Below are 13,241 nucleotides of genomic sequence, written 5' to 3' on the forward strand. Positions count from 1 at the left end.
CCTTGTTACATAAAAAAAGAATAAAAAAGTTTAAACTTGTGATGAAATTTACATTATTATTATTTTTTTAAGGGCACATCAATATTTATAGCCTGGTATTTTTTTATTAACAAATTACAGGCTGTAACGGGGCGGGGGTTCTTGTTGAAAATCAAAGGGAATATGCTGCAAGCGCTTATGATGCGTAAACACGTTTGCTGTGCACATTCAGTCTCTTTTGTGCACTGGTGATGACGATTACATGCATTTACTTATTGAAATAAAATAAGTAAATGCATATATTAAAATAATTTCATTGATGTCTATTACGGGTTTTAGGAATTTTTGACGTTCACAATCTTCATCGTAGTAGTTTTTCGTGTTTTTATTTTGTATTTATACTAATATTATAAAGCTGAAAAGTTTGTTTCTTTGTTTAAACGCGTCAATCTTAGAAAGTACTAGTGTGAATTAAACCGCGGGGTACAGCTAGTCTATAATATAAAAATGAGTCGCTGAATGTGTTGCTAAGCGCAAAACTCGAGAACGGTTGGACCGATTTCGCTAATTCTTTTTTTAAAATATTCCTTGAAGTACGAGGATGGTTCTTACGGAGAGAAAAATTCAAAAACAAAAAATCCTGAAAAAGTCTAAAAACAACACTTTTCTATACTCCAATACAAAAGATTTGTGATAATACTTAAAAGTCAATTTGAACTTTAATACCATACGATAAAGTTTGTGTTAGGCGATACGAAGTTTGCTGGGTCAGCTAGTTTATAATAAAAATAACATTTGAATATTATGGCCAAGATAATGGGGCATACGATGCTGAGCTTTATGTATTCGAGAAATGTGATCTGATAATATATTATCAAAATTTGAAATACTCTCTACCAACTTTAAACAATTGTCGTTATTTGAGTCAAACAACTTTTCAGTTATTCCTCGAAAAGCTATATTTTGACGTGCCAAAAATTTGATTATCTCTATTATTCTCTCCAAAACTGCCGTCAACCTCTTTTTCTCACGTTCTATTTCAGCTTGATTAACATAGTCTACAGTTTGCTCTTTCGATAAGTCATTTTATAAATCTAAATACTTTTTAAGAGAAAACATGTGCCCTCAACTTTTTTCATGTCACTCTAAATTTCTTGACAAATGCCCCCAGTCTTTGTAGCTAGTATGACCATTAAAAGCATTTACATTAATATTAAATATTATTACAGTGAAAACAAATTACCGAATCAGTAGATGTGGAATACATAAGCCAATCACGACTGATAGTATCGTTGTTTTGTAATTTTTTACAATAATACGTAATCTTAACCGATCTATTAATACTATCTGAAGGATATAAAGATTTTTTAATTTGAAAACAATTGATTACTGGTACCTATATTTCCATTATGTACATGCATTTGACGTAACAAAGTGTACGAGTTATGAGATGGTGCAATGACGTTGACATTTAGAGGTCAATAAAATTTCAAATTTCTAGCATTCGGCGCCCCGTAGGACCCCGCACCCAGGTGCGCTGCACCCCTTAAACCCTCGGGTAAAGACGGCCCTGCTCAAAAACAAGCCAAACATTCGTAGCAATTTGAAGTTTGTGGTAAGTGCAAAGCGAGTGGATGCGGCGTAACAAAAAGTAATAAAATTCCAAAATATAAGGCCAATTATTATAGCACGATGGAAATACTGATTATTCGTCACGGATAGCATAGCTACGTATAGTCGTATAATAATAATATAACTTTATTGTATAATCTATACTCTATGACTATTATATATTCTGTGTAACTCAGGTCCCGGTCAATAGTGTAATTTGGTGTAATTTTGGTGTAAACTGTAAATACAACTGATAACATAATTTATTACGTTACTGTTTATTTCCATAAGTAATCATATTTATCTGTTTCAATAACTAATTAAAAAATTCTTCCCTATATATTTGAGTTAAGCATAATAAGTTTAATATTATAAAAACAACGGCATATTTTCTATTCGTGAGGCCATAATTAATGTGTGTAGGTAAACAAACGTTCATTAATCACAATATCGTACTTAATAACAACACAGTTTTAAATGTATTTTGTGATCTTTCTTATCAAAGAAATTTACGTACATTTTTCTCAAATTGCAGATGAAAATGTCTGTAGATGGTAAAAAACTAACCCACAAGAGACATGTAATTTCATTGGAACAGAAAATTAAAATATTAGATCGCTTAAAAAAAGGTGAAAAAACAGCTGACGTTGCTAAATCTTTAGGGTTCAATGAAGCTACAGTTCGCACCATTTTAAGAAACGAACAGAAAATACGAGCATCGGTTACTTCGGGCTCCGCACTTTCTGCAAACATGAGGGCTCGTTCTAGGGCACCAATAATAGAAAAAATGGAAAAAACTCTTAATATTTGGATTCAAGACTGTACAAGAAAACGAACTCACATAGATTCTTTCATTATCAAGCAAAGGGCTTTAAAAATTTATAATTTTTTAAAAGAAAATGAAGAACCACACTCTGATGCAAACTTTGTCGCTAGCAGGGGCTGGTTTGAACGTTTTAGAAAAAGATTTTCTTTGCATAATATTTTAATAGATGGAAAGAATGGCTTCGCTGTTCACGACAACCTTAAGGCATATCCGAAGGAATTGCAAAAAATATTAAACAGAGTAGACTTACACATCGACATAATTAATAAAAATGGTTTCAAAACTAAAGTTAGGTAAAATTTAATAATTAAATGGAAGTTTAAACTGAAAGTAAGTAATAAAATAAACTATCTCACTAACCACCTAACCTAACTTGTGATATAAAGAAGTGTATCATTTCTGATGTGAAAGCTAAATGTGGAGTTCAATATAAAATGTTAAAATAAAGGATATGTTATATGTGGATATGTGCATGTGAAATTTAAATCAAATAAATTTTTTTAAAGTACTTTTAGTTTATTATCATTATACCATTTCAAGGACACAAAATGCTTTGTATTTACTTCGTTTGAAGCGGAAACAGTTCTCACAAATTGCAGTTTGCAGTTTCCTCAAAATTAAAAGTTTTAAATAAACATTTTTTATGGAATTTCTGTAATATTTGAAGCAACATATGTTAGAAACTTTGGCCTTTAATAAAAAGAGTAAGGGCCTGTTTCTGTGGACCAGTTGTAGATAACACTATTTGATGGATGATAATATAAACATTTTGACTTTTTCACCTTTCTACCACTGAACTGCAAGGCATCGCAGAAATCTGCACCGCTACGTAGTTGAAATCCACGATTTCACACTAAGCGCTTTGGTTTCTCGTTCCTAATACACATCGCAAAAATTTAGGATGCCCTTCTGGTTTCCGTTTTTCCAACTAACTTGGGTATCTTTAAATCAAGAGTGAATAGGCATCTTTTATACAAGCGTGCACCACTTTAGGCTGCATCTTTACTTACCATCAGGTGAGATTGCAGTCAAGCGCTAGTCTACATATTTAAAAAAAAAAACTGACTGCAGACCAGTAGAACCTGTTTTCCTGAATTAATAAACTGCAACTTTAAGATTAATACATGCCAATAGAAATATATCATAAATATTTAATATGAATTTGACAGTAAAAGAGAAAAATGAATAAAAAGCTTGGTAAGGCTCGAATTATCTAAGCTCAAAATTTGACCATTTATTGGCATAATTTTGTTAAAAAAAAAAATAACCCTAACCTATCTAACTTCGAGACGCCGCGTTGGCGCAACGCTCACAGCCATGGATTGTAACCTCTTGCACTGGCGGTTGCGGGTTTGATCCCTGCACATGACAAACATTTGTGTTAGCCATACAGGTGTTTGCCGTGGTCTGGGTGTTTGTGCAGTCCTTGTGGGTCTCCCCGCCGTGCCTTGGAGAGCATGTTAAACCGTCGGTCCCGGTTGTTATCATGTACGGCTGATAGCGATCTTTACTCATAGTAGGGAATATATCCGCCAACCCGCATTGGAGCAGCGTGGTGGATTAAGCTCTGATCCTTCTCCTACATGGAGAAAGAGGCCTATGCCCAGTAATGGGATGTTACAGACTGAAGCATATCTAACTTCAAAATGACAATTCTTAACCTAAACCCTAGCCAAAAACTTTTCACTGTTGAAAACTGTAATCCATCTACTAGCATTATCCACAATCGGTGAAAAAGGCCCTGAATGTCAGTTGTAATTTTTTCAGACCTTGATTAGCAAGCTTACTCTGATGATCTTTGAGTTGTAACAGTAGTTCAAATTTTGACTAAAATTCTATACATGTCATAAAATTGTAACCCACAAATATCTGACATCATCATCATCATTCATCATTTCAGCCTATCACAGTCCACTGCTGGAAATAGGCCTCCAAAAGTTCGCGCCAAAAATAGCGTGAACTCATGTTGCGCATAGTCATCACGCTGGGCAGGCAGGTTGGTGACCGTAGGGCTGGCTTTGTCGCACCGAAGACGCTGATGCCTGTCTTCGGCCTGTGTATTTCAAAGCCAGCAGTTGGATGGTAATACGCCATCTGTCGGTTTTATAAGTTCCAAGGTGGTAGTGGAACTGTGTTATCCCTTAGTCGCCTCTTATGACACCCATGCAAGAGAGGGGGTGGCTATATTCTTTAATGCCTTAGCCACACGCTTTAAGGTATCCGCTAAGTGGGAACCCTAGACTGCTTCAAGTAGAGCAAAAATGAATTCGTCTAACCATTTCTCGCGACTGTTTGAAGGTCTTTGAAGCTGTTATTTTAAAACCAGCGGTAGGATGGTTATCCTGCCATCGGTTGGCTTTTTAAGTTCTAATGTGGTAATGGAACTGTGTTATCCCTAAGTCGCCTCTTACGACACCCACGGGATGAGACAGGGTACAAATGTCTGTAAAGGAGATATAATTAGGGTTTTACAGGAGATTTCATGAAAGCAATAAAGGAAAAAAATAATTATTTTTAGAACTTTTGTGTTGTCTGCATATTGTGAGGTCTTAAAATGTAGTGAAGGTTTCATCTTTTGTCTAGAAGTGGTTGTTTTATACACAAATTGAACTAAGTCACTCAGCTTATTAAAAATATAGTACTCTTATTTTTTAATTTTTGATTAATAACTACAATATGTAATTAAGATAAAATAAACTATTTAACTAGGTAGTTTCACAGTTTTATTAGGTACTTATCACTTTTTTAACTAAATACTCAAAGTAAATTTAACAACTTTTTTAATGGTCATCTTCATAGCCGCTGGGCAGGGCGTTGACGTGGGGGTTATGGAAAAGAGACTTCTGGCCATCACCCCATGGGAAACGCTGCAAAATACAACATGTAAATATAGACTAGACAACCTGTATTTATTACTTCTCCATGCATCACCATGATTTGATTTTTAATATATTCAATACTAGAAGTTAAACATAGCAAGCTTGTTTTACATAAAGAGACTTGTTTTTTTTTATACCATTGGTATTCTCCATATTCATATGATATGATTTCAATTATTAAACAAGGCTATCAAGCACTTGCATATAAACAAGTCATTAAACTATTTTTAAGAGAAATAGGCTTATGAATGAATGTATCTTAGCTTCAAATTAGAAAATTGAAACAAAAAAAAAAATCATAAAAAGACATGTTTATTTTAAGTTTTGAATAAATTTTTATAAAATATATTTGTTCTGCCAATTATAATTTCACATAACAGAGTGGTGCTGTTTTGATAGTAGTCACTAGTCAAGCCCAATTCATGATAAACGCATAAACAATATTGTTTTGTCTTAGTCTGGGTGTTTTAGTTGCATTGTGAGTTTGATCACACAAGGTCTCCTTCTAATGTGGGGTTTCACTCCGTGTGTAGCATTTATTATTTGTTACAATTTAATTAAATTAATGCAACAAAATTATTAGTAACTAATACGATCAACTTTCTACTTTTCAATAGAATAAAAAGCACCAATGAAACAATGTGACATTTTGAACTGGTTAGAGTCCAGAATATTTATCTTGAACAACACCAATAAGAATTTAAATAAATATAATATAAAAGTCTTATTTAAAGGTACGATTAATTTTTCCTAGTATGGAACATTATATTAAATAAGGCGGTAAATTATGTGTCTCAATCTTTACCTTTGTACGAATTCTCATATACTCGTAAGCGACGAACGGAGGACGTTCGTGATGATCTTCCTGGTGCCCCAGATACGCGTTCAGCATACCCAAGCCGACGGCTGGGAACCCTACGAAGAAGGACAGCTTCTTCCACAACTTCCAGCCACCTATATTCAATATAAAGTACGTAGAGATAAGATTAACCTAAGGTTATGATGTTACATAATTATTTAAAATTTAAGAAAATTTTGCTCACCGCCATGTCCACCAGCTGTAGCTGCATGGGAAGCGAGACGAACATTATTCTTAACATATAAATTCGCAGCCCTCTGTAGGTAAGATGCCATTTTTGCGCTTTGAAAAAATCTAACTGCTTCCGAAATTATCTTGTCTTGATTATGTCAATGTCTACTCCAAGTGTCAAAAATATTAAATCGATTTTTCGTATTGTCTTTGAAATATTTAGCTTTGGATTCGTAATGATTTTTAACATTATTCCGCACTTCTTTTTAATAAAAAGAAATAAAAATTTTAGCAATATAGCAAAACGAAAAATAAATGCGTTTTATGTTTTTATTTTTAATGAAATGAATATATGTTGTTATTATAATATTATAAAAATAACATTATTTAATAATGATGTTTTGACATTAATTATTATTATAGTGTCTGCCATTAGTCGAAATTCGACCATAATTTAACTACAGACTTTAACAATAAACAAAAGAGTATATAATATGCGTGTGTCCGTGGTATGTTACATACATGGTAGTGTTCTTTTTATTGATTTAATGCATTTTTATTTTCTATGGATAATTAAAAAAAAAATTAGCATTCTGCACTCTTCTATATAAAGTACTAGTTACTGCCCACGACTACGTCCGCGTTGAAGTTACTTGAAAAAAAAAACCCGATTTTGAAACATTCTTCATTAGTGCTCCGCTCCTATTAATCTTAGCGTGGTGATATATAGCCTATAACCTTCCTCGATAAATGGGCTATCTAATACTGGAAGAATTTTTCAAATTGTACCAATAGTTTCGGTGATTAGCGCGTTCAAACAAACAAACATACAAACTCTTCAGCTTTATAATATTAGTATAGGTAACTGTTAGAAATTTCATACCATTTTCGTAAAAAGAGGTACAAAGTTTTTGCTTCACGTATTTAATATAGAAGAATATTAACTTTTAACAAACTGGATTGTAGACATACTAATATAACTGACGCCGCGTTGGCGCAACGCTTACAGCCATGGATTGTACCTGTTGCGTTGGCGGTTGCGGGTTCGATCCCCGCACATGACAAACATTTGTATTGGCCATACAGGTGTTTGCCGTGGTCTGCGTGTTTGTGCAGTCCTTGTGGGTCTCCCCACCGTGCCTCGGAGAGCACGTTAAGCCGTCGGTCCCGGTTACACCTGATAGCGATAGTTACTCATAGTAGGGAACATATCTGCCAACCCGCATTGGAGCAGCGTGGTGGATTAAGCTCTGATCCTTCTCCTACATGAGGAAAGAGGCTTATGCCCAGTAGTGGGATATTGCAGGCTGAAGCGAACTATATAACTGTCGTAAAGAACAAATGCCCATAGCCACCATTTTGCATTAAATTATTTAGTTTTGTTTGTTTCTCTCCTATTTATCTATCTACTACATAGTATAAAACAAAATCGCTTCCCGGTGTCTGTATGCTTAGATCTTTAAAACTACGCAACGGATTTTAATGCGGTCTTCTTTAGTAAATAGGGTGATTCCCGAGGAAGGTTTTTATGTATAATACATGCATGATGTAGTAGACGAACACTTATAGTTTGAGATGTTTTTAATGTGATGTCATAAATAAAATATTTTATTGCGCATATATTATATATTATATTTATTATATTATTTTTATAATTAGTATCAGCATAGCGCCCGTGCGAAGCCAAGGCGGGTCGCTAGTATATTATAAAACTAATTACTATTTAATAAATGGAAAATTATACAGATTATGGTTTTGTCATCATATTTTTTTTACAATAATTTTGCAAGTGATTTAATTTAATTATACATATTCTTGTTGACAAACTTTTCTTTAAACGTTAATACGTAGTACATAAATTTTTATATTTATTTATTATTACAGATAAATGAATAACAATAACTAGAGAGAATATAGAGATTATTTATTATTTCAGATCATAAATAATTAACTAAACGCATTTTTGTGACATTTAGTAGATATATTCGAAATATATAATTTTATACTAAAATGGCACCGTAAACATCTTTTACATTTCGTTTTTACAAAGACAATGGTTGATCAAATTCTGTAAAATTTTGTGCTAAGTTATCACGTCTATTCTGGGATGAAGCAGAACCCAAAAAATGTTCTAAAACCTGTCTGGGTGAAATCTGTAATAAAAATAAATTAATGTTAACAGAAAATATTATTAATCAAATATAAATTATGTTGTTTGTTTCTGATATCAGAAAAAGAAATAAGATACCTTTTTGTTAAATGCTACTTGACAAAATATTAAAATCAAATTTAAATTATTTTTATTACCTTTAAGCAGACAAAAAATCTTAGCATCAGATTCTATGTGACATTATTTATCTTTTTTAATATGTACTTAAAAGACGATTGACGTAATAACTACTTACCTTTTTAGATTTGACATGTTCGAAATTAAATTTCAAATAAAATGCTGTTTGCTGTAGCTGCCTTAAGCTTCGTAAGCGAACTTTGGGATCAGTATCGAGGAGTCGAAAAAGCAAGCCTCTGGCTGAATTTGACAACTCATTCGCGCAACTTGGCAAAGTACCTGGTTTGGGCTGAATAGCTTTAAATTCAAGCCTATAATATTAGAGAAAAAAAAAACGTTAACTGAGTGAAATGTGAAAATTTTCAATTTTTCTTAATGATTAAAAGGAGTCAAAGAAAGTAACTAACTACATAAAAATCTATCAAACATAAGAAAAATAGTATTTTTTTTTCTTTCTGTAATACTGTTATGCACAATACCTATTATTTTCGTAGTCCATTTTCATACTTGTAGATGGCATTTGCGTAGAACTGCCCGTTGTTGCTGACACATTAACAGCAGGCGCCGGAAACTGTTATAGGATTGTATAAAAATTAATTATTTATTTTAATTATGTTTATTAAATGGTTGATAGCCTTCTTTTTTAACAAATTCATTAACAGAATACACTGTTTGTGTAAACTTCTTATTTTCTAATTAAAATATTTTTACTAAATAAAGTTTTTATTTGTCTTTAAATAAAGCCTTAATCATCTATCTCTCTTCAGACACCATTTCTGTACTGACTTCAACTCTAACTCAAAATCAAATTTAATTAAATAAATAATTTTACACTAAACTACAACCTTGGACACATCATTTGACATATCATTAACAGTAACCAGTTAAACAGGCCATATAGACATGTCCCTTTATCGGCCACTAAATTTTATGTCGTATGGATGTAAAGAACCGCAACTGTATGAGTCATATAATAATAAAAAAAGTAATCGTACAAGAAATGTGTGGTTCGACACTATTAGATCGAACGACGACGATCTATTATGACGACGCGTTGGCACAACGGTCGCAGCACTGGTTTGTGGCTGTTGCGCTGGCGATTGCGGGTTCGATCCCCCGCACATGCAGATGGCCATGCAGATTTTTGCCGTGGTCTTGGTGTTTGTGCAGTCTCTTCACCGTACTTCGGAAAGCACGTTAAGCCGTCGGTCCCGCTTGTTATCATGTATACCCGATAGCGATCGTTACTCATAGTAAGGAAAATATCCGCCAACCCACATTGGCACAGCATGGTGGATTAAGTTCTGATCCTTCTCCTACACGGGAAAAGAGGCCTATGCCCAGCAGTAGGATATTACAGGCTGAAGCGTAAGCGCAAGTTCGAACTTAAAAACATAGATATTGTAAAATATAATACAATAGTCAGAGCCCCGGCTCAACGTGAGTCCAAACCCCTCTTAGCTGATCATGTATAAAAATACTTTATCGATACTTATATAATTGGATTTCGTATATCCATTTAAAAAACAACACATATAGCTGTCGAAGATTACCGTGTAGATGAGCAACACTTACTGATTACTGACACAAAATAACAAGTATTAATAAATACAGAAAAAGGCCGAGATACATGAATGTGTAGACATAAGAGTAATTACTAACTATATAATTGTGAATCATACACGTTCGTATAAGTAATAAGTCCTGAAAAGGACATTCATAATTGTTATACCTGTATAAATTACGTGTTACCGCTACATCGAACTCTGCTATAAGTAACTAACCCGTAAGTCTCACATAATCGCCCACTCACACCAGCGAACCTACCCCATTAATATTCGATCACGGGTCCCGTATAAGCATAAGTATATGTGAATTTATATCTTCTTACTCGTTTTACATCTCGGATCTACTCATAAATTATAAAAAATATACGTTCATCACGTATAAACTTGAGTAAGTTGAAGTAAGAAACTTAATCTCTGATCATAATTATATCACGCATAGGTGTGTACTATACTTATATATAATATGTCTACTAGCTTCGATGCGAGGTAAAATGCGTTCAAGAAGCGCCACATGTAATTTTCTAAAGCTACGTCTACGCAGCCTGGTCTCACAACCCGTCTGCCTGCCTCATTTTACATAAGAAAAAAGCAAACTTCATCGGCTAAAAATAGGGAGCCAGCCCCTTAATTGCACACTTGGAATTTACAGCACGTTTTAACGATTGCGAGTTCATCGAGATAAATGCACCTTAGCGCGAGGGCGAGGTAATGGTCTACAGATTGTGACGGTAGTTAGAATTACATATTATAATGAAACCGTGCATATAAAAAATTTGTCCACGTACGTCTCTCATCTATCCATAGTGAATTTTAACGAAAAAGCATTTGAATTTGGCGCAACATCAATGTGGCCGACGAATATACTGTGGATCGTTGTATTGGCTGTGCTTTATCAAAGGAAAGGCGAATGAGATGCGTTTTTGCATCTCATCAGTATATGTTATGCTACAAGAACATAAAGAACCAAATTTATGCGCACGTTGATTTGTTAAGCATTCACCTTTGTATGTATTTTATTACTGACAACACAAAATATGTCGCGCAGTCAGAAGTAATTCGAAGTAGATAAATTAAAAAGTAACATACCGTTAGTATTAACGACCGGACTACTAATCAACTATTATCGCTATCTAAGTTACAAATAAAATTAATGCTACACTTTGATTTGGTCACGAATCAAGCGCATTTGTGATTGAGAATTAATTTTGGTTGCGTAGATACGGAAAATACTAATTATTTTAAAATAATTTATACAAATATCTTTTATCATGGTTGAAAAAAATCGTAAAAGGAATTTTTAAATGAAGTAAAATTTTTTGAATTGATAATTTTGTAGTATTTATAACATTATAAATACCATCGCGATACGCTTGAATACAAACGGACAAAAGTAACATGTAGGTACTGTTATATAATTGTAATTATAATTATAATCATTATAATTATTTAGATATGATAATTATTCAATGTATCGTATTAGCCTCGCTACGATTAATTTGATGGTATACCTGACAAAGTGAAATCCTTAATGTACAGAATGTACTTACTTAATTACAGAACAAAAAGTAATCTCAAAACTTAATTATAAGTGTGGTCATAAAAAACGGATCGGATTTTTTATTGACATTATTCATATCCTGTCCTCGTCTAGTTGAGACGACAAAACAGTAAGATGTAATGACTACAATACGTCTTGCGTTCGACCAATTTAAAACGCAAAGGAAGTAAAGATGAGCATTGCTGTAAAATATTCCAACGATTAGAAACATCACGTTTAAAAAAAAAACTTCCGCATTATTCATTGTTATTAAAAGGTGTTCTTCTTGAAATAAATAGACTGGGCTAGGTCTGTCTTACCTCATTGCATAGATTAAATCTTTGGCAAGGTTAGGTATTTTAGGTAAAACATTTAGTATTATTAAGTTATCGTGATTTTCGAAAGGTCATATTTATTTGTTTACTAACAGGAACATTTTATTTTTAACCTTTCGAGTATTCATATAAATATAATTCAATAACCACCTAAATTATTAGTTAAAATAATAGCCATTTTAACGATGTTAATTATTATAAAATATATACATATCGTATAAAAATAAAAATTTATAACTTATATGGACTCTGGAATTTTTGATCTTGATAAGTATTAAGTAAGTTTAGATTTACGAGTATACCTACTACATGTGACCATCATTGGACCGAAGTAATAAAAAATATTTATTTTTATTAAAGTTTTTAAGAATCTAATAAAGTTAATAATTATATTCTAGAAATAAATTCGAATACCTATGAAATCCTTATAGCCTAACGCAATGCATTTCTTCCATTTGTTTTGCAAAACTTCTGTGGTTTTAAAAAATGATTCTTGAAATTCTGCAAAATACTCGTTCACTGCGGTTTCAACCTTTTCATTTGACAAAAATTTCTAGATTTTTTTTTTTAAGAAAACATAAAAGTCGGTGCAAAATCAGGCGAATAAGCCGGGTAGGGCTGCAATTCAAAACTACAATCACGAATATGAGTCATACTTTCGACAGACATGTGAACGCGTGCGTTAAAACTGATGCCATCACCTTGCCAGCTGGTAAAATTGGCTTTGCTTTCTTTAGCGTCGGTTCATCGGATTTTTTTCTACTGCTTGAACTGTTGTTTGGAGTCTGACGTATGGTGGTGAACCCAAATTTCGTCCATAGTATGCAAAAAGGCTCAAAAAGCCCTGCGGAACAGCTTCAAAGATCTCCAAACAGTCGCGAGAAATGGTTAGACGAATTCATTTTTGCTCTACTTGAAGCAGTCTAGGGTTCCCACTTAGCGGATACCTTAAAGCGTGTGGCTAAGGCATTAAAGAATATAGCCACCCCCTCTCTTGCCGTGGGTGTCATAAGAGGCGACTAAGGGATAACACAGTTCCACTACCACCTTGGAACTTATAAAGCCGACAGATGGTGTATTACCATCCAACTGCTGGCTTTGAAATACACAGGCCGAAGACGGGCATCAGCGTCTTCGGTGCGACAAAGCCAGCCCAACGGTCACCAACCCGCCTGCGCAGCGTGATGAC

General features: G+C 33.6%; 3 protein-coding genes across 7 annotated transcripts in view; 1 reads left to right on the forward strand and 2 right to left on the reverse strand.

Annotated features, from left to right (window-relative positions):
- The first annotated feature begins 1,414 nt into the window (after window positions 1–1,414).
- On the forward strand, window positions 1,415–2,924 carry LOC123656254 (putative CENPB DNA-binding domain-containing protein 1). 4 transcript variants are annotated; one of them, XM_045591963.1, is made up of 2 exons: window positions 1,415–1,594; window positions 2,126–2,924. In XM_045591963.1, exon 2 carries the CDS (start codon window positions 2,126–2,128, stop codon window positions 2,711–2,713), a length of 588 nt encoding a protein of 195 aa, XP_045447919.1. In that variant the 5' UTR covers window positions 1,415–1,594; the 3' UTR covers window positions 2,714–2,924. The 4 variants fall into 4 exon arrangements, with proteins under 4 accessions (XP_045447919.1, XP_045447917.1, XP_045447916.1 ...); XM_045591961.1 differs by lacking the exon at window positions 1,415–1,594 and adding an exon at window positions 1,760–2,013; XM_045591960.1 differs by lacking the exon at window positions 1,415–1,594 and adding an exon at window positions 1,760–2,009.
- A 2,198-nt stretch (window positions 2,925–5,122) lies between these two features.
- On the reverse strand, window positions 5,123–6,524 carry LOC123656690 (cytochrome c oxidase subunit 6A1, mitochondrial-like). Of its 2 annotated transcripts, none has more exons than XM_045592347.1 (3): window positions 6,339–6,524; window positions 6,101–6,249; window positions 5,123–5,283 (listed from the first exon to the last, which is right to left on the reverse strand). In XM_045592347.1, exons 1-3 carry the CDS (start codon window positions 6,427–6,429, stop codon window positions 5,197–5,199), a joined length of 327 nt encoding a protein of 108 aa, XP_045448303.1. In that variant the 5' UTR covers window positions 6,430–6,524; the 3' UTR covers window positions 5,123–5,196. The 2 variants fall into 2 exon arrangements, with proteins under 2 accessions (XP_045448303.1, XP_045448302.1); XM_045592346.1 differs by having other exon boundaries at window positions 6,101–6,286; window positions 6,339–6,424.
- A 1,412-nt stretch (window positions 6,525–7,936) lies between these two features.
- LOC123656582 (serine/threonine-protein kinase S6KL-like) overlaps window positions 7,937–13,241 on the reverse strand; it is a 68,216-nt gene continuing 62,911 nt past the window's right edge. The window contains exons 8-10 of the mRNA XM_045592251.1: window positions 9,092–9,183; window positions 8,731–8,923; window positions 7,937–8,478 (exon numbers count right to left, since the gene is read on the reverse strand). Of these exons, the coding sequence (XP_045448207.1) occupies window positions 8,368–8,478; window positions 8,731–8,923; window positions 9,092–9,183 (396 nt within the window). The 3' untranslated portion in view covers window positions 7,937–8,367. The remainder of the gene's footprint in view (window positions 8,479–8,730; window positions 8,924–9,091; window positions 9,184–13,241) is intronic.

Source organism: Melitaea cinxia, chromosome 9, assembly GCF_905220565.1.
Source record: "Melitaea cinxia chromosome 9, ilMelCinx1.1, whole genome shotgun sequence".
In the NCBI taxonomy this organism is placed as follows: Eukaryota; Metazoa; Arthropoda; class Insecta; order Lepidoptera; family Nymphalidae; genus Melitaea; species Melitaea cinxia.

Coding starts and splice junctions, on each gene's coding strand:
- LOC123656690 (XM_045592346.1), bottom strand. CDS start 6,395: ATGTTAAGAATAATGTTCGTCTCGCTTCCCATGCAGCTACAGCTGGTG. Junction 6,287..6,338: donor TACAGCTGGTGGACATGGCG/GTGAGCAAAATT, acceptor TCATAACCTTAG/GTTAATCTTATCTCTACGTA. Junction 5,284..6,100: donor ATATGAGAATTCGTACAAAG/GTAAAGATTGAG, acceptor TGTATTTTGCAG/CGTTTCCCATGGGGTGATGG.